Source organism: Choloepus didactylus, chromosome 4, assembly GCF_015220235.1.
Source record: "Choloepus didactylus isolate mChoDid1 chromosome 4, mChoDid1.pri, whole genome shotgun sequence".
NCBI lineage: Eukaryota > Metazoa > Chordata > Mammalia > Pilosa > Megalonychidae > Choloepus > Choloepus didactylus.
This window is the reverse complement of record NC_051310.1, coordinates 113,824,729-113,843,940: the sequence shown is the minus strand read 5'-3', so window position 1 is coordinate 113,843,940 and position 19,212 is coordinate 113,824,729. Positions and strand designations below refer to the sequence as shown.

Sequence of the window (19,212 nt, the reverse complement as noted above, 5' to 3'; positions counted from 1 at the left end):
ATGAAAAGTATAATTCCATTAGTAAATACTTTTCCCTTATAGCACTTAGCACAATTATAATGAATAACTCTAATTTAGTTTCTCAACTACAGACTCAACTTCAGGAGGGTAAGGATCCTGTCTGTAGCCCTTCTTTATGTTCTCAGTATCTAGCACAGTAACTGGCAGTGGTAAATAAAAATCATTTTCCAAAGAACACAGTTCAAATCCTGGTATCTAGATTCTGGGAAACAAGAATTTAAAAGGTTGAGAAAAGTGTTTATTGCTCTGCTTAGTTATGCACTCTAACACCAGTTGCCTCAAAACCCACAATCTTTGCTTCAGAGCCTATGAGAAACTTGGTTGGAAACAAATTCTTCATGGTGTTAGGTCAGATGTGGCAGATCAGGAACTACTGCGTGGATGCATCCAAAGGTAAACACTTATTACCTAGGAACAGCTTATTGTTTGTAGGCATTAAAAAAAAAAAAAAATCTACATTTCACTGTAGATGTCTCATGTAATTTCTATTCCCTAAACTATATCATTTCTGATACTTTATAGCTTTCACATTTCTTCTATACATTGTATATTATACTTATTTGAATGGAAAAGATATACTTTGGACTTACCTTGCCATTTCCAGGATAGTGTCCCTGTGGCCAAAACATGTAGAAACGAAGGCTATGACAGATGGCATAATCTGAGCTAAGCTTCTTGATACATCCTTGCACAAAAGTCATGTGGACATAGGAACATGGATGATTTTAGGGTGATTAAGCTGATTAGCTTGTAGCAGCAAATTCTCTGACGTCATAAACTCAGCCACTCAGGCTAAACATCCTTAGTATTTAACATATAAGTAATCTCTTTATTTTATGGCCTTATAATTTTCCCTGTATTTACCTAATTTCTTTAAAAAAAATGCTTTTGTTAGAGTTTCTCACAAGCCCAGGATCTTCTCTACTGGGAAATAATATAAAATAATATTCTTGCATATAGGGTATGATTAATCGACAAATAATTGGCTAACTTTCTGGTCAGTCTTTAAGTGGTTTTATGCCTCTATCTTCATTAATTCATGTTCAATATACAATAAAGGAGAATTTAGGTAAAGGAATAAAAAGGGTTTTATTTAGAAAAGGCTAAAGTCTCAACAGAACTATAGTTCCTAGTTCTGATGACTGAAAAAAAAAAAAAGACAAAACCAAACAAGAAACAGTAAGAACAAGCATTCCTATCATGCAGATGGTGGTCTCTAAATGTCTTTTCCACTGAAGAGGAATTACGGTTCCTTGGAGAAATGACTGATTGTAGATATAGGACAGGAAATGTGCAAGATAAGCTTGGAATACTGGAGTTGTGTCAAAAAGTCTCAGGAGCCAACTTGAAGAGGTTTCCGTTAGCCAAACTGAAATGATCAATATAGATAACAATAGATTGAAGTGCAAATACGTTTGAATCCATGAGATCGTAAAGACACTTAAAAACAAAACTCATTGGCCACCTTTGGAGTATGATAGGGAACTAGCTCATTATTTTGAAACCTAGTAAATAAAGAGAATTAAATATTTATCTCTTGCCTTTCTTATACAAATTGTACTTTGGGGTAAGAAAATAGTTGAGAGAAGAAATTTCTCCTTTTAGAAACATTCCAGGTAATAAATTAAAAATGATAGAAGTAAACTATCACCATTTTGCAAACCCTAATGAATTAATCTGAGTTTTATCAATGGCTGCTAACTAACATAACAAGGGATAACAAGAAATTAAAGTGTCCTGAATGGAAGTAAACAACACAACCTATGAAGTATTCTTGCTAGAAAATTCCAACCTAAATGTGTTCAAGCCTCTAGATCACAAATATAATGAGCCACATGTGTAATTACACATCTCTATTTAACTAGTCACATTTCAAATGTCAATAGCCATATGTAGCTACAAAAACAGACAGTACAGCTCTAATCACTAAATTATAAGAAATATGGAAACAGTAATGTGGCATCACAAGGATGCAAGGGGCAAAATCCAAACTGTAGGAACGTTCCAGAAAAAATGTTTCTTCAACAAATAAATTGCAAGAGAAAGAAAGGAGTGTGAGAATGCACAGGAGGGAGAAGGAAACAGAAAACTTAACAGGCTTCATAAACTTAGAGACATGTCAACCAACAGCAATTTATGGATCCTGATTTGAACTGTGAAACACACATAAGATAGGGAAATTTGGACATTGTGGATATATGATGATATTAAGGAGTTATTATTCATTTCCTTAGTGTGATAATGGTACTACGCTTAAGTTTTTATAAAACTCTACTTAAAGTTTTACATTTTTAAAATAATGAAATATTTATGAAATGATATGATGTCTGGGATTTTCTTCAAAGTAATCCAGAAAGAATGGTGAGGGTACAGATGCAGTAAGACTGGCCATGAGTGGAAAATTATTTGAAGCTGAATGATAGGTTCTTGGGTAATCATGCTCTTCTCTTTACTTTTGAATATGTTTGAAAATTTCCATAAGTTAGAAAAAGACTAGACTAAGATTACAATGGCATTGTTTGTATTCTCAAAAGCACAACTAGTTAAAGACACTACTATGAATCTTTCTAAAATCGTAGCAGACTAGTGGTTGCTGGTGCCACCACCTTGCAGAGGCCAAATGAGAGGACAGTCTGTTTTTTTGTTTTTTTCTACCTAGGTGCTAAATGCCTTCCTCTCCTAGAGTCTTGCTGCCTGGGTTTTCCTGAGTCCCTGCTTTGCACCCCCTCCCATCAATGCAGATGTCTTTGTGGCAAATCTATCTGGACACCAAATATACATCATACAATTCATCTTTTATTTCTACTCTTCCTGCATCTCATCAGGGAAAAAATAATAGAGATTTACAACAAAAAGGCACACAGGACTGTGGGGTTATATGAGGCTAATCATACTAGATTTTATGGCTTATGAGCTTAGAAACACACTTTGGAGGGGAAGTGCTGGCTCATACCCTACCCGTTAACTCTGTAATGCATAATGTATAAATTAACAATACAAATTAAACAACAAAAAAGGGGCAAAGGTGTTAGCACCTTGTACCCAAGAGCTTCCAACTACACAAAATCATTTCCAAAGTTGACAAGTGTCATTTCCCGTTTATCTAAAGTTTGGCTCTTGAGATTCACCTTCCTGTAGCAAATATCTATTTAATGAATTTGAAATTCTACAGTAAAAATGTGATTCATCAATGTGAAAGTGTGTACAGTGATTTGGCAGGCAACAAACTGGGGGCAAAGGCACAAACTAAAAAATAACAATGATATTTATTTACCTGTTTGGAAATATAAATAACACAATAAATGGTTTAAAAAAACCACACCAACAAAAACAAAAACAAAAAATCGACATTTTATATGACTGATCATCTCCTGGTACAGCATTTATTAGTCAATACAAAAAAATAAATTTTATTATTTTGATCTACATTTCCCCCAGCTTTTGACTATATAGATTCTTTCTAGGAAGCTTGAATCCTTAAGAAAATTCGACAGCTATACCAGCTCCCACAATGCAAATGAGTAAGGCTGAAGTCCCACTTCTATAGGGAAGTAAATTTCTATCCTTGGGATTCTGAGTAATTAGACCCTTAGGAACGTATAAAACAGGTACTTTCATTAGGATCCTTCTAACATGGGGAAAATGCAGCCATTGTCCATTAAAACACGATCAAACTTGGGTACAGATACTCTTCAGGCTTTCTAAGTTCTCAAAACGACTACCAAACTAGGCCAGTCTTTTCTGGTGGCATAGCCTAGATCGAGTTGCCATCTTCCTTACCAGCAGCCTCCCAAGTTGCACTAAAAGTGGGATTAACAAAACCAAATATGAAGCATTTTCAACTTGCTTCCTGGAAGTGGGAGGGCTCACTGGGTAGGAAGAGTAAGGAGATTGTGTATCAACTTTACCTTCAACACTCAGTACTGGTGGACGGGCAGCTAAATCTATACAGTGCACACTTGCATTGAGTGTATGCGCGTACTTAGCCATCACCACCCAACGAGGTTAAGAGTAAATTAACAAGTCACTGGGGACCAAGCCCCTCAAAACAGAGGCAAATTCAGTGAACTAAGGCCACTGTCTGTGACAATAACTCCAATTCACCTAGGTCCTTTCCTAAAGAACCATAATAATTTAAGAGGCACCTCTGGCCAGGACAGAGCACAGAAAAAAACAACTTCAGGGTACAGCAATGCCACACAGAGTTCAGAGGTTCCGGATTGGTCTGTAGCACAAGAAGACAGCAGAATCACTAATCTTTAGCATTGGGAAGAACCTTTGCTGGACCACTCTTCTGGAGCTTCTTTATTAATGCAGCTTTATGGCAGATGCCCAGATGTCGTTGCTGGGGAGCGGGGGAAGGACCCATCCTTGGGGAACGGAGTTGCCTTTGGGATGATTGGATGGTACCAGGTACTGATCCCAATCGTGCCTTAATAAGAATATTGTAGAACAACTGCTTATTTCTGTTTTATTTTAAGCATAAGGTTTAACAACTATATATTCAATTTCTAGGACTTAGTTTCCAAATGACTGATGTACTAATCCACAATAGAACCTGATTTCTAGGAACTACGAAAAAGAATTTATTTTTAAAAATGTACACATAAAAAGGAAAAATCTCTTTAAAAAGAACTAAGAACTTTGAGTATACTTATGCTTAAAAGCTAAAGCTTTCAAAGGTATACTTTTCCCAGAATATAAACTTTGCATGCTAAAGAGCATTCTTTCATGAGAATTGTTGGAGCTTTGGAAGCGACCTCAGAGATCACTTAGTTTGGTGGTCTTCAAATCACGCTTTGAAAATCCCTAGGGCCACAAGTAGATGTTTGGCAGGGTGGGGAGGGGGGTGTCTAGAAACAACAGTGTTTCTAGTCAACAACAGACTTTAAATTGCCTGGGGAGCCCATTCATTCATTTTATCTGTTTTACATATTGATTTCTCAAAAGACTACATTTGGGAAGAGTGCTGCTGCTAAAGTCTGAAGGCCCCTATTCTAGTCAATCACCTTCATTTTATAGATGAGGGAAGTGAGACTGAAGAGCCGAAATCTTTACCCAGCTCATTTGTAACTGCAGATTAAGATAAAAACTCCAATTCCCCTTGTTTTTGCTGTCTTGGCTCAGAAGCCAATGTGGGTCTTAAACGGTCTCCACAGGCAAGGTCACAAGGGAGAGTTTCTTTTTCTTTGTCTGTTTAGCACCAAGGAAGAGAATTAGGAAAAGGAAGCCACTGCTTTAAATTAACACAACTGCTCTAGCATGGGATAATACAAAAGGGCAAGTTACAACCAAAGTTTTGGTTTCTTCTCCTGTTAAAATAGGAACAGCACCATCTACTTCTCTAGGATTAATGAGGACTGAACAGGATGTGTGTGGCATCTGAACCTTGGAAACATTATAAACCCATAAAGGACTTACAAAAAAAAGATAAAAGAATAGACCTCAATAATGTAAGTATTTCGTCAACTACTTCTTGCAACCTAAGGGAAAGACAACATGTTGGAGAGCACACCCCCTTTACCTTATCTGGATGAGCGCTGGCAAAGAGTGTTCAGCTTGGAGGTAATACTGTCGGAAAGGCTGCAAGAGGTGAGCAAGTGGGAACTCATCTGAAAAAGAAATGGCACAATACCTCGTCATCATGCTTTATATCTAAGTGTATTTCTCAAGGCAAAGTGACTGAGCCTGTGATTATGACATGATCAAATGTGTTTCATCTTTATGAAAGATGTCCATGATCTAGTTTAGAATTCCAAATCCTGAAGATGTCATCTGTTACCTACCACCTCGTAGCTTAAGTTGAGATCATCCATAATGAGAAGAGCTGTCAGCCTAGTACTTCCTCTTCTCCACTGGTTACAAAGGAGCTTACCTGGATCTCCAAATAATTTGGACTCAATTTCACGTTTCTGAAGTAAAATTTTCTCTTTTTCTTTTCTCTGTTTCTTTTCGAATTCTCTTTTCCTCTCTTCCTCTTGCTCTCCTTCCAACATAACTCTAAGGGCTCTCTCTTCAGCTTCATATAGTTCAGAGCGTTTTTTAATGAGCTTTCTCAGTCGCTGCAGATGATGCTCAAAAGTCTCATCCGCTGAGGCTGGAGGACAGACCCCTGGGCAAACAGAACCAAATGGCGTTTTAGATACGATTTCATATCTCAAAACCCATGTTCTAATATGCAGACTCAAAGTCCTATCTATGGTATGAATTTGCTTAGATTTCATAAATTCTACCCAATTTCCAAGTCTCAATCTGACTTCTTGAATCACCAAATACTTGGATCCTGCCCTGACTTTTTATGAACTCCCCACTCTGGACTGTAACCCTTGATTTTCTTTATTTCTAACAGTCTTGATCCTCCAGTTGGACAGTGAGCTGATTAAAGGCAGGAACTTCCCTTACACTTCTTCATTGTTTGAAATTCCCAAGGCATTGATTCCCAGACCTGACTGATAAACAATTCTCCCTCTGAGTCTGAAGTTTTGGAGGTGCACACAGGGAATGTGAGGAAGAAGATACACTTTAATCCACTGCATTGAATTCACAGTCTGCTGCTGAGAAGAGGGTGACCAACTGTCTCAGTTAGCACTGACAGACCCATATCCCAGGAAACCTCTCAAAACTGGGAAAACAGGGATAGCTAACATAGTACTAAAGCAACAACTAGGAAAATTTTATTATGGACTGGTTACTAGGTGATATAAAATAATTATTGATAATTTTTTTAAGTGTGATAATGGCATCACAGTTAAGAAAAAGATGTATTTTTCCAGAGATGCATACATAAGTATATGAGGGTGAAATGGTATGTCTGCAATTAGCTTTAAATTATTTCAGCAAAGAAAAAAGGAAGGAAATATGAGGAAGTCTTGAAAATTGTTCAATCTGGATGACTAGTATTTAGGAGTTCTATTTTTGTACATGTAAGTAATTTTCATGGAAGGCACAAAACTGAATGCTCAATGAATACCTGAGTCGATTTCAGTTCTGCACTCACTTCTGTAATGGCCCTGCAATGTAAAAGCTGTTGAGTTTGCTGGGGGATTCAACATTGTGATGTCGGAGTACCCCATCCTGTCAGTCCTCAAATTTTAAAAGGAATTGTATTTATGACACAAGTATTTTTTTTAATTTTTTTATTGTGGAATATAACATATATACATAAAAGCGATAACTTTCGAAGTACAACTTAACAAATAGTTAGAGAGCAAATTTCAAAGAATGTTAGGGGTTACAGTTCCACAGTTTCAGTTATTTCCTTATTGTGAAATATATATACAGAAAGGTGACAACTTTCAACGTACAACTGAATGAGTAGTTACGGAGCAAATTTCAAAGAATGTTATGGATTACAGTTCCCAATTTCAGTTGTTTCCTTATTGTGACATATAACATATATGCAGAAAGGTAATATCTTTCAAAGTAAAATTTAACAAGTAATTATATAGGAAATTTCAAAGAATGTTATGGGTTACAATACCATTGTTTCAGTTATTTCCTTATTGTGAAATATATATATATACAGAAAGGTGGTAACTTTCAAAATACAATTTAACAAGTAGCTACAGAGCAAATTTCAAAGAATTTTATAGGTTAAAGATCCATTATTTCAGTTCTTTCCTATTCTAATACCCTAGCAACTAAGAACAAAAAAATTATATAAAGATTCAATATTTGTAATCCTTTGTTAAATTCCATCTTGTCTGCAGCTACCCCTTCCTCTAGTTTAATCACTTTCCTGATCTTCAGGGATGTCTAGGCAGTGATCACCCTCACTTGTTCATGTTGAAAAGGGGTGCTGACATTATGGAACACATGCATTTTTAACAATACCAGATACACGGAAGAAAAAATCCTAATCCTGCTACCATAATCAATTATTTTTATTTCTCCATGTTCCTTTCTAGTTTTTTGTGTCCACATATTAGCAACTTCATTTCTATGTGGCTGTGCGACCACTATCAATTCTCCACATTCTTTTCCAGTCTTCATCATTTTAAATAAGGCTCATTTTAAATAATAATAAAAAGGCTCTAGTCTATTTCATCAAATCAATGTGCCATCATTTACTTGACAAGAGCTCTACTCCTGAACATTTAAGTTATTTCAAATATCCTATTATTATATAATGCTACAATGAATAATCTTATGCATGTTATTTTCTAACTTCATATGAATTTATTTCTGTAAGATAAATTCCCAAGAGTGGAAAGGTTTATGGATACTTTTAAGACTACCAAAATGTGGTACTAACTGCTTCTTAAAAAAGCTATACATTAGGGGGGTGAGGTGGGGTGAGGAGGGGAGCTTTAGATTTATTCAGCACCTAACATTTGACACACAGAAGATAATTAATAAATATTTCTTCAATGAATGAACGATTTTCAATTTAGCTGCCACTGGTGAAGTACCATTATCGCCAGCTTTGAGCACTAAATTTTCCATTTGGCTAATAAATAGCATAAAATAACAGTTCTTCAACTTCAGTAGTTGTCTCTTGTGAAGTTGGAGGTATAATTCTCCCTTAACCACCATAGCCATATGCTTGTATCTCCTATCTTCATCTTCAAGGCTAATACTGCTCTAGATCATTCTCTCATGACTGCTTTGTTTTAACAGGTTTCCATTCACTTGTTCCCAACTATGGAAACTCTGTGACTAGAATCCAACTTCTACTAAATTTCCAATTAATATTTTCTAAGCACACAGAAATTCTGATGCATTGACAAATTTAAAATTCTGATGAATAGGTTGGTTTCATTACTTTACCTAGGTCAGGGGTTGGCAAACTTTTTCTGAAAAGAGCCAGATAGTAAATATCTTAGACTTTGTGTGGCTATACAGCTTCGGTTGTAACACTGAAATCTGCCAGTGCAGCACAAAAGCACTCAAAACAATACATGATGAATGGGCATGGCTGTGTTCCAATAAAACTTTACTTTTGTAAATGAATAGGCAGTGGCCCAGATTTGGCCAATAGGCAATAGTTTGACCAACTCTGATCTAGAAAACAAGGTTTCTAATTTCTCCAACCCCTCACATAGCAGTGATAAAATGGTTGAGAACGTATACTGAGAGGGCTCTAAGAGCCCGACTAAGTTAAACACATCCTTTGAAAAATGAAGGATTTTAGGCCCAAACAAGAAAGTGATTTCTGAGGCCCCTGAGCTAGTCATTAGCAGAGTACTAGAATTAGAAACTGGGTTACAGTAACTGCAAGATCAGGCATGTCATGCTTTCTGACTAGTGTTCCTTCTAAGGCAAATCTGTGCTTTTGCAACAACACGAGCACCAAAGGGTAAGTGGCAAGTCTTTTTCATTTTTGTAACCACTGCCCAAGTTATCAGGTATATCAATGGCATGAACAAATCGAGGAGGCTCCCCATTGGAGACTGACACAAATAATGACTGAGTCTTTTATTATTTAATAAACATTTAACATAAACTAGGCCAGACAGTTTAAGAACTTTACATTAAATACCAACTCATTTAATCATTATAACTTACCTAAGGAGATAGGTACGGTTATTATCTCCATTTTTTAGAGACAAGAAAACTAAAGCACAATGATATTAAGCATCTTGCCCAGAGTCGCATAGCTAGTAAGTGGTGGAGCTTGGATTCAAACCCAGGCAACATGGCTTGGGAGTTCATGCTCTTAACCCTAGAGTCAGGCTTCCTTTTAGTATTGACCTGATCAAATTTTAGTCAAAAACTATGTATGTCTGGGGGTGAGGAGAGGGTAAGGATGGATTAAAATTTTGCCTTGGGACCTTGGAAGTATATGTATCATGTAATTACTGCTCCTGAAACCAGCCTCTTCACCCCATTTGCCCATAAGTGCCTCCAGATCCCTTGAGGAGCTGAGGTCTTTTCCCATCTCAGGCTTCTGGGCCTGGGCCACCCATCCTCAATCCTTCATCAGTCTCCCTGGCCACCTTGACACATTCCCTCCGAAATGACACTGCTCACCCAAGTCTTCCTTTTAACCCCATGTACTGACATCATCTAGGGCTCCCTCCACCTCTACACCCAACTACCCTAGTTCCTGCAGTTCCTAAACACCAATACCTTTGTCTCTACTTCCCTCTGGCCACCCAGATCCTAGGGCCTTGTCCCTACCCTTGGACCTTGGCATGATCAGAAAAACTTTCCACCTCTGATGTCTTCAACCCGATTATTCTCTTCTCTGACTACCAACTTTCTACCTTCCCAGTACTCTTATCTCCTTCTCCCGACAGAACCATTGGTTAATTTTACCAAAACTCCCAGACCTGATGTATCAGATCCCACCTCTGATTTTGCCACTCCTTCCACCTCTCCCCTTCTCTCTCACCAAAATTTGTTGTCATCCCATGAAGCAAAACTCCAACAGCCCCCAGCTCTGTGCTGTCAACTACAGAGTATTCCAGGAAGAAGTCACTTGATTGTGTGACCTGGTGCCTGCGCCCACAGCACTTCCCTTCAACCATCCTGCCACGGCTTTCTGGTTAGCTCTCATCCATTCCTCACAGCAGTTATTTCAAATCTTCACTGCTCTCCCAAAACCTTGCTTCTTTACTGACTCTCAGCAGACAGACCATCTAACCTACTCCTTCTCAGAGAAAACAGGCCTTAGAGAGAGAATCCCTCAACTTTCTGCCCCTGATTCACTCATCTATAGTACTACTCATCCTTGCCTCCTTCATTGTCATGCCAATGGAAGATGGGTCCTCCATTTAAGTTAATCCTTCCACCTGGAACCTGAACATCCCCGCCTCCTGCAGGACCCTGAGCTATCAACTAGCTCTCCTGTTTCTCTCTCTTTTGTCCTCCCCCTCTGTTGGCTCCTTCCCTTAGCATTTAAACATGTTCAAGTTCTTCCCATAATCCTAAAATACACAATCCCCTGCCCCTACACACACACACACACACACACACACACACACACACACACACACACACACACACACACACACACTGCCAGGTGCCAATCTTGTTCTCTCTTTTCCTTCACAGGCAATTTCTTTCCTTCACAGGCAATCTCTTTCCTTCACAGGCAAGCTGACCCCGTTTGCTCTTCCCTTCTCCTATTCATTCTCTAACCTCTTCTAGATTGAATGCTACCCCCACCACTCCACTGAAAAGACCCTAAATCATTTATTTATTTATTAATTTATTATTTACTATTTATTTATCATTTATTATCATTTATTAAAAGAACCCATAAATCATTTATTCCTTCAGCTCCCAAATGCTGAGTCCTCTAAGTTTATGTGTACATATATAAATATACATATATTACTTTATCATACCTTTTAAAGTGTTTACTTCTCTCCAACTCACTGTCTGCCCTGTAGTTCACACTCTCATCCTATCCCTGCCCAGACTACAACAGCCTACCAGTCTCCCTCCCTCCTTCCATCTTGGATGCTCCAAATCTTTCTCCACTCTGTTGGCACTGATCTTTCTCATCATTTCACTCTCTGGTTAAATCTTTCAATGGTTTCTCACAGATTTAAGCAAAAGGTGAGAGCTGTAGCTTGGCCCAAAAGAGATTCTGCCATGTAACCCTGGTGTGCTGGTTTGGATGTATTATGTCCCCCCAAACACCATTATCTTTGATGCAGTCTTGTGTGGGCAGGAAAGGTTTTGGTGTTGATTGGGTTGGAGACTTCTGATTGGATGTTTCTGTGGAGATGTGATCACTCAAACTGTGGGCGAGATCTTTCATTGGATAATTTCCATGGAGGTGTGGCCCCATGCATTCAGCATGGGCCTTGATTAGTTTACTGGAGCACTATATAAGCTCAGACAGAAGGAGCGAGCTTGCTACAGGCAATAGGGACACTTTGAAGAATGCACAGGAGCTGAGAGAAGAGCTTCAGATTCAGAAACATTTTGGAGATGGTCTCTGAAAGCAGACTTTTGCTCTGGAGAAGCTAAGAGAGGACAAACATCCCAAGAGCAACTAAGAGTGACATTTTTGAGGAGCTGAAGCCTAGGGAAGAAAGTCCTAGGAGAAAGCCACTTTGAAACCAGGACTCCAAAGCAGATGCCAGCCACCTGCCTCCGAGCTAACAGAGGTTTTCCAGATGCCACTGGCCATCCTCCAGTGAAGGTACCCAATGTTGATGTGTTACCTTAGACACTTTATGGCCTTAAGACTTTAACTGTGTAACCAAATAAACCCCCTTTGATAAAAGCCAGTCCATTTCTGGTGTTTTGCATCCCGGCAGCATTAGCAAACTGGAACACCCTGTTACAAATCTGGCGTTATCACTTAACACTTAGTTGGAGGAGCAAACATTTTGAGGAAAGAAGTTAAGAAGCTGCTAGTTTTCTTTTTAAGTGCACAATGCAACCAATTGCTAGTTACCAAATCACTTTATATTCAAGTCAATTAACTCCACAGAGGCAGCTTATTTTTACAGTTCACAATTCCTCCTAAAATTTTCCCCTTCTTTTGGGCAGCTATTAACCAAAATGAGGAAAACTAACATTGAAAAATTATGCTGGTAAATTCACTCAGCAGAAGTTTCCCGAGCATGCACCTCATGGAGGGCATGAGGTGGGGGAATATTAAATAGCAGCCCCCAGATTTTGCATTCTAGCAAGGAAGAGATATGAGTAGACACAGATGATGCTATCTATCTCTCCCCTGACTATTCACAAGTGCCCTAGAAGTACCACAATGGAGTCATCTGTATTGATTCTGAGGACTTAATCTGAATCAGCCACTCTGTAGGTTGGCATATGGAAGCCAAACACTTAGCTAGTAAATGAGCCTGCCTAACCACTAACAAGACTCACATCTTCACATAACTTTTTATTAAGAGTCTGAAAGAATCACAGTTTCCATTTATATTATTTTAAGCTATGAGAAATCATTTGCTATAGTGGTACTTTCTAATTTCTGTACTCTCAAATATCCCTCATTACTGTCAAGGGCCTACAACCTACTAAACAAGGGAACATGTGCTCTAAACCAGGTACAAGTGAGAAAAAATGGGAGGTCACCGAACCCAGATCAGGGAAGGTTTCCTGGAGGATCTTATTTGGGTCTGAGGATTAGTAAGTGATTAAAATGGCAAAGACAGGGACTGAGGGACCTCCAGATGACTAGAAGGACAGGAACAAAGATCCAGACAGACTAAAGGAAAGCGTGACTAGGGAACTAGAAAACTAGCATGGCTGAAGCAAACTTTTGAGGAGAGTCTTGGACTACCTGGCTCTGAGGTCTGGTACTTTGAGGTCTTTGAGGTCATCTGAGCCCCAAAGTGGCAAGCAGGGAAGTTGGGGGCTTCCACGCAATCTGCAAGGCACTCCCTGCCCTGTCAAATCTTTCACACCTCTTCAAACATCAATGCTTCAGGTTTGAAATCTATTTGAAGGAGCATGCTAAGTTTTCAACACTTTCTGGAAGGCCAAATAAGGACAGGAAAGCTTTCACCTTGCCCATGGGCTAAGCTGACTAGCCATGCCAAGCCCACTCAGAAGAGTGTAGCCAGAAAGGCGTGGAGTGAGAATGGAGAGTCAGGGGGAAGACAGTGCAATGGACTCCCACACCTGCCTCTCTTTCCAAGCTTGGCTACCAAAGACTAAACATCATCTGAGCCTTCCTGCTTCAAAAGTTCTGAGCTGCTGCAGACAAGCCCAGTTACTCTACAGGTTGAATGAAGAAATTAGTTGAAGAAAAGCATCAAGAATTTTTCTTTCAAAATATTTTGGGGGGTTAGGGTAAAGAAGGGAAAAGGAACAGGGGAAGAAATGCAAGTAGAATCAAATTCTGACAAACAGTAGAGCAAACCCACAGTTACCTTTCCTTGCTGCAGCCTCTTTCCTCAGCTTCCTCAATTTCTCCAAGGCCCGAAGAATGTCCACCATTCTTTTGGTGTCTGCTTGTTTTTTCCTCACTTCAGACAAGACACCATCAGCAGCAACTTTGAGTTCCTGCTCCTGGAAGAGAACCAGGGCCCACAAAACCTAACATCAGAAACAACCTTAAAAGAGAACAGTTGCAGGGGTAATGTCAGACACTCAAACAATCTCATGTTAAGACTCCACTGGATATACATCCTGATTCTCGGGCCTGGCATAACTCCCCTCTATACTGGTCCAGCCCACGGGTCATCCCAATTTACTGATGGCCTGACTTCCTCTCTACAGGTTCCACATGGGCACTGGTCTTTGTTTCTTCCTCAGTGTTTCTCAAAGAGTGGCGCAAGAACACCCGCATCTGATTTATCTGGGGCTCCCTTGTTAGAAATGCATATTCCTAGACCCTAAGATTCAGACTCTCAGGGAAGACAAGGAATGGGTGGAAAAGCTTTCCAAGTGACAACCTATGCAAAGAATTTGTACTCCACTGCTCTTGAGTCCTAAGGATCTCTTCCACATGATAGCCTCTTAAACATCTGAAGACAACTATCCTGCTCTTCTTAAGTTGGTTCACAGGTAGGCTAAATAACCCTAGTTCCTTAACTCACTCCTCATGGGACACTGTCTCAAATACCATAACTGCAGATGGTGGAGAGGATCCTCTAATCTAAACCTCTTTCTACATCTGTCAAATAAGACCCTGTAATTCCACCATTACAGTCACACCAGGCTGTTCTACACTTCTGCTTGTATTACCCCTTCTGCCTGAAGTAACATTGCTTTTGCCTGGGTTTGATGTTTTCTTCAAGACTCACTCAGATGTCACTATATCCTCCAGGAAGCCTTCCTTGACACCTTCCCCCAATGGGCCCCTATAGCACCTACCTTTGAATTCCTAACATGTCATGTTATACTGACATGATTTCCTATGGGGCTCTAAGCCCCTCAAGGACAACGGCAATATCATATTCATCTCCATGCCTAGTACATAATAAGCCCTCATTAAATGTTTGCTGAACTGAATTAAAGCTCCCTCAGATTAAGGCATTGCTTCTCCAGGAATTCTCCTTTAAAGCAATGATATTCCTGGGAGTGCAAGAACAAAGCTTGTCTCCAATATATACTTCAGAGTGAAGTTATATCAGACATAGGATGGTAGCAGGCACAAGGGGAGGAAGGACACACCATCTGGTTGTGGAGAGTCGAGGGAGTAGGGAAGGGAACCACAGAGACACTCAAAGGTAAAGAGAATCCCCCGAACAACTATTTGACTAATTTCCAATTTCATCCTTTCCCTACTTAAAGCTTAAGATCAAAAGGCTTTGGAGTCAACCTGGGCTCAAGACCCAGGAGAATCTGCCACAAATTGGTTGTGTGACTGTGGACAAGTTAACATCTCTGAGCCTCAGTTTCCTAATCCATAATACTAGGTTAATACTGCCTACTTCTCAGGGTTGTTACAAGAATTCAATGAACAGGTGTAGCACAGGGCATAGCATATTTTAAGGGTTTAAAAACTGCAAAACCTGGGGACACATGGTTTAAAACTTGTAAACTGAGGAATCTTGGGAAATCACCACTATTGCCCTGTCATACAATTAGGGTATTCGTTCCTTGGAAAGGGCCCCGCGTACATTTTGTATTCTTGAAATCACCTAGGGCAGTACAGTACACCCAAGGACGGAGACACTTGTTGGCCTTAATGTTAATAAGTGAACAGAACGTTGGAGTAGGAGACAGGAGACCTGTCTTAATCCCTGCAAGGTCACCGTGTAATACTATACTTTGTGTTTACAGGATTTGGCAGGGCATCTGGTGCTTTTGTTTTGTGTTCCACACCTCATTAATGAGCACTTAATACAGAAGTATGAGGTTAAATAGGCAAACTATCTTTTCATTGTACGTAAAAGGAAACAGAGGCTTAGCCCGGGGAAGTGGAAGTGCCAACTTTCTCTCTTCCCTTCACATTCAAAATACCACCACTTCTACCCCCCGTACGCGTCCGCTGCTCTCACCCGCTTCTTCTCCTCCACCTCCTGCACGCACTTGACCCTCCAGCGGTCAATCTCCTGTTCGCGCTCCGCGGCCCGCGCGGCCTCCGCCTCCCGCTCGGCCTCGCGTTCCCGGGCCCGCTCGCGAAGCCGCAGCCGGCGGCGCCGCACCCTCTCCAGCCTCCGCCGGGCTTCGCCCACAAAGGCGGCCTGGGTCAGCGACTGTAGCCTTTCGGCCAGCTCGGCGCGCAACGGCGCGGCCTCGGCGTGCAGCCGTGCCCAGGCTGCGCCATCGGCCTCGGCTTCACTCAGGGCCCGGCCCAGGCCGCGCAGCCGCCGCACCAGGCGCAAGGCCCCGCGCAATCGCGCGCGCACCTCGCCCAGCCTAGGCCCGGCGGGCGCATGCCGGGGCGCTGGGCCGCCCGTCCGCCGCGGGGTTCCGAACACCGCCTCCAGCCACTGCCGGTCGCGCAGGCGCTGCAGGGCCGCGTCCCCGAGCACGTCGGGCGGCGGCGGCGCCTCAGACCATCGCTGGCTCCAGGGCGGCCCCGGGCCCGGAGGCGACGGCCGCGGGCGCTTACCGGGGTCGGGCCCCGGAAAAGGCCGGCACTGGGGCGGCGGCGGAGGCAGCGGCGGCGGTGGCACCGGGTAGAAGGTGCCGCCGCTGCCGCTGCTGCCGCGAGAGGCTTCCGAGGGGACCCGGGGCTGCAAAGCCAGCGGGGGCTGGAGGAAAGGGGCGGAGGGCCCCGGAAAAGGGCCGGGCCGCTGAGGAAGAGGCGGCGGGAAAGCCGGGGAGGGCAGTGGAGGTGGCGGACAGCCGAAGGGACCGGGAGGCGGCGGCTGCGGGGGCGGCGGGCCCGGGCGACCTGGACCGAAGAAAGGTGGAAGAGCCATGATCACGACGAAGGGACTCTCTGTAGTGACAGGAAACTCAGCGGTTCCTGGGAGTCTGATGGACGGAAGTGACGCCGTTACCACGCGCCCCAACCAGAAACCCAGCGGCTGGTGGTGGATATTTGTTCATCCTTGGGTTTAAAAATATTATGGATGCGGTGCCACCCTCTCCGCAATATCATGGAGATTAAGAGATACAGTTCCTGTCCTCGCGGAACATACTGTCTAGTATAAATGCATTAATCAAATAATCATACAAACATAAAAGAGCATTGGTGTACATCCCAAAGTAATTTGGGCAGAGAATAAAAATATATTTGCAGGGCCCCCCTGAGGAACTGGGGGAAAATGTGGAAATGTTGAATTTCCTCACCTGGGTTGTTCCGATATTTTCACAAACATTGAGGACTAACATTAAGCCCTCGATCTTGAGGTTTACCCTTATGAAGCGTATTGCTGCAAAGGAGAGGCTAAGCCTACTTACAACTGTGCCTAAGGGTCTCCTCCAGAGAACCTGTTTGTTGCTCAGATGTGTCTCCCGCCCTCCAAGCCTACTCGGCAGTGAACTCACTGCCCTACCCCCTACATGGGACATGACTCCCAGGGGTGTAAATCTCCCTGGCAACGTGAGACATGACTCCTGGGGATGAGCCTGGACTCCGCATGGTGGGATTGAGAAAATCTTCTTGGCCCAAAGGGGGAAGTGAAATGAAACAAAATAAAATTTCTGTGGCTGAGAGATTTCAAATGGAGTTGAGAGATTACTCAGGAGAGCATTCTTATGTGCTATATAGATATCCCTTTTTAGTTTTCAGTGTATTGGAATAGCTAGAAGAAAATACCTGACACTGTCAAACTGTAAGTCAGTAGCCTTGATTCTTGAAGATGATCGTATAACTATGTAGCTTAAATGATGTGACTTGTGTGACTGTGAAAACCTTGTGGCTCACACTCCCTTTATCCAGTGTATGGACAGATGAACAGAAAAATAGGGACAAAATCTAAATGAAAAACGGAATAGGATGGGGGGATGGAATACTTTGGGTTCTTTTTCACTTTTATTTTTATTTTCATTCTTTTTGGAGTAAGGAAAAAATTGGGGTGATGAATGCACAACTATATTGTGAACAGCTGATTGTGCACTGTGCATGATTGTATGGTATGTGACCATATCTCAATAAAACTGAATTTTAAAAAAAAAGAGTAAAACATCAGTGAATATAGGTACTACCAAAGAGAAATACATGGGGCAACAAGAGCTTATAGGATAATTTGAACTAGTCAAGGAGGTTAGGGAAAGTTGCCCTAAGGGTCTGAAAATTTAGCTGAGAACTGAAGGATAAGTAAGAGTTAAAAAGGAAAGAAGAAAGGGAAGCAAGGTCCAGACATGGGGTGCAAGGTCTAGACATGTAAAGCATGTACAAAGGCTCTGTAGTGAACAGATTATGTATGCCTAGTGGAAGAAATGAAAGAATGCCAGTGTGGATAGAACCGAGAAAGCCTGAAGTAGCCTGGTGAAGGTAGGAAAATGGACAGAGGTCGGAGTGTCAAGGGCCTCATATCTTAAGAACAAATGGAGGAGGTTAAGGAAGATGGCGGCATAGAGAGGAGTGGAAGCTAAGTAGTCCCCCTGGAACAACTGAAAAAAAACAGAAACGACTAGTGAATGATCCAGAATAACTGTGGGGGGGGGGGCGGCAAACGAGACCATCCACTCATCACACACCAACCTGAATTGGGAGGAATGCTGGAGATCACAGCATAAAATCTGTAAGTAAAACCTGCAGATCCAAGTTGTGAGACCCCCTCCCCCATAGCCCGAGCTGCAAAGCCTCATGATGCCAGAGAGAAGCTCTCTCCCAGCAAGCGAGTGTAGCTCAGCTGAGCTCCAACTGGGATTTTAAGTAGCGAGTGTGAACTGCTTACTACAGGTTTGAATCCCCAAAAAAAGACAGAGGCTTTGGGTGACGACTGACCTTGGAGAGCCAGAGGGTCGTCTTGGACTAGGTCTGAAGGGGACTATCTGTTTCCTTTTCGGGTCAGTGGAGAAAGCCCCAGCCATTTTCAGTTCCCAGTGCTGTGACTCCGAGAAGGGTGGAGATAGCACAAGCAGAGAGAGAGAGACCATTGAAATGCTAATGACCTCCCCATGGGGGGTCTATCATCTCCAAGAGGAAAGGGGTGCGGCCCTTTCCATTCAGAACCAGACCCCAGAGCCTGCAGGAACATGGCCATACCTCCTCACACTGGTCAAGAATTATAGGCTAAAAAGGAGAAAAAAACGCACGACTTGCAGCCATCTCCCTGGTGGGCGGGGGCACTCCTGCCCGAAGCCAAACCCACAGCACAGAGCCGCGCCAAGAAACCCAGTGTGACAGGGAGTCTTCCCCGCAGCACTGCTCACACGCCACAATATCGGTCTTGAATACACCCACGGCTGATTGTC

At 42.0% G+C, this 19,212-nt stretch overlaps 1 protein-coding gene across 1 annotated transcript; it reads right to left on the bottom strand.

Annotated features, from left to right (window-relative positions):
* Positions 1-3,243: 3,243 nt before the first annotated feature.
* On the bottom strand, positions 3,244-16,803 carry PDCD7 (programmed cell death 7). Its single transcript, XM_037833688.1, has 5 exons — positions 15,897-16,803; positions 13,821-13,959; positions 5,897-6,133; positions 5,546-5,633; positions 3,244-4,453 (listed from the first exon to the last, which is right to left on the bottom strand). The coding sequence occupies exons 1-5, from the start codon at positions 16,764-16,766 to the stop codon at positions 4,330-4,332; spliced, it is 1,458 nt and encodes a 485-aa protein (XP_037689616.1). The 5' UTR covers positions 16,767-16,803; the 3' UTR covers positions 3,244-4,329.
* Positions 16,804-19,212: the final 2,409 nt, after the last annotated feature.

Excerpts from the sequence above, each read along its gene's own strand:
- PDCD7 (XM_037833688.1), bottom strand. The coding sequence starts at position 16,766 with ATGGCTCTTCCACCTTTCTTCGGTCCAGGTCGCCCGGGCCCGCCGCCC. Across the intron at positions 13,960-15,896 it reads AGGTGGAGGAGAAGAAGCGG|GAGCAGGAACTCAAAGTTGC; the intron begins GTGAGAGCAGCG and ends GTTCTCTTCCAG. Across the intron at positions 4,454-5,545 it reads CCAGCGCTCATCCAGATAAG|GCACGATTGGGATCAGTACC; the intron begins GTAAAGGGGGTG and ends ATTCTTATTAAG.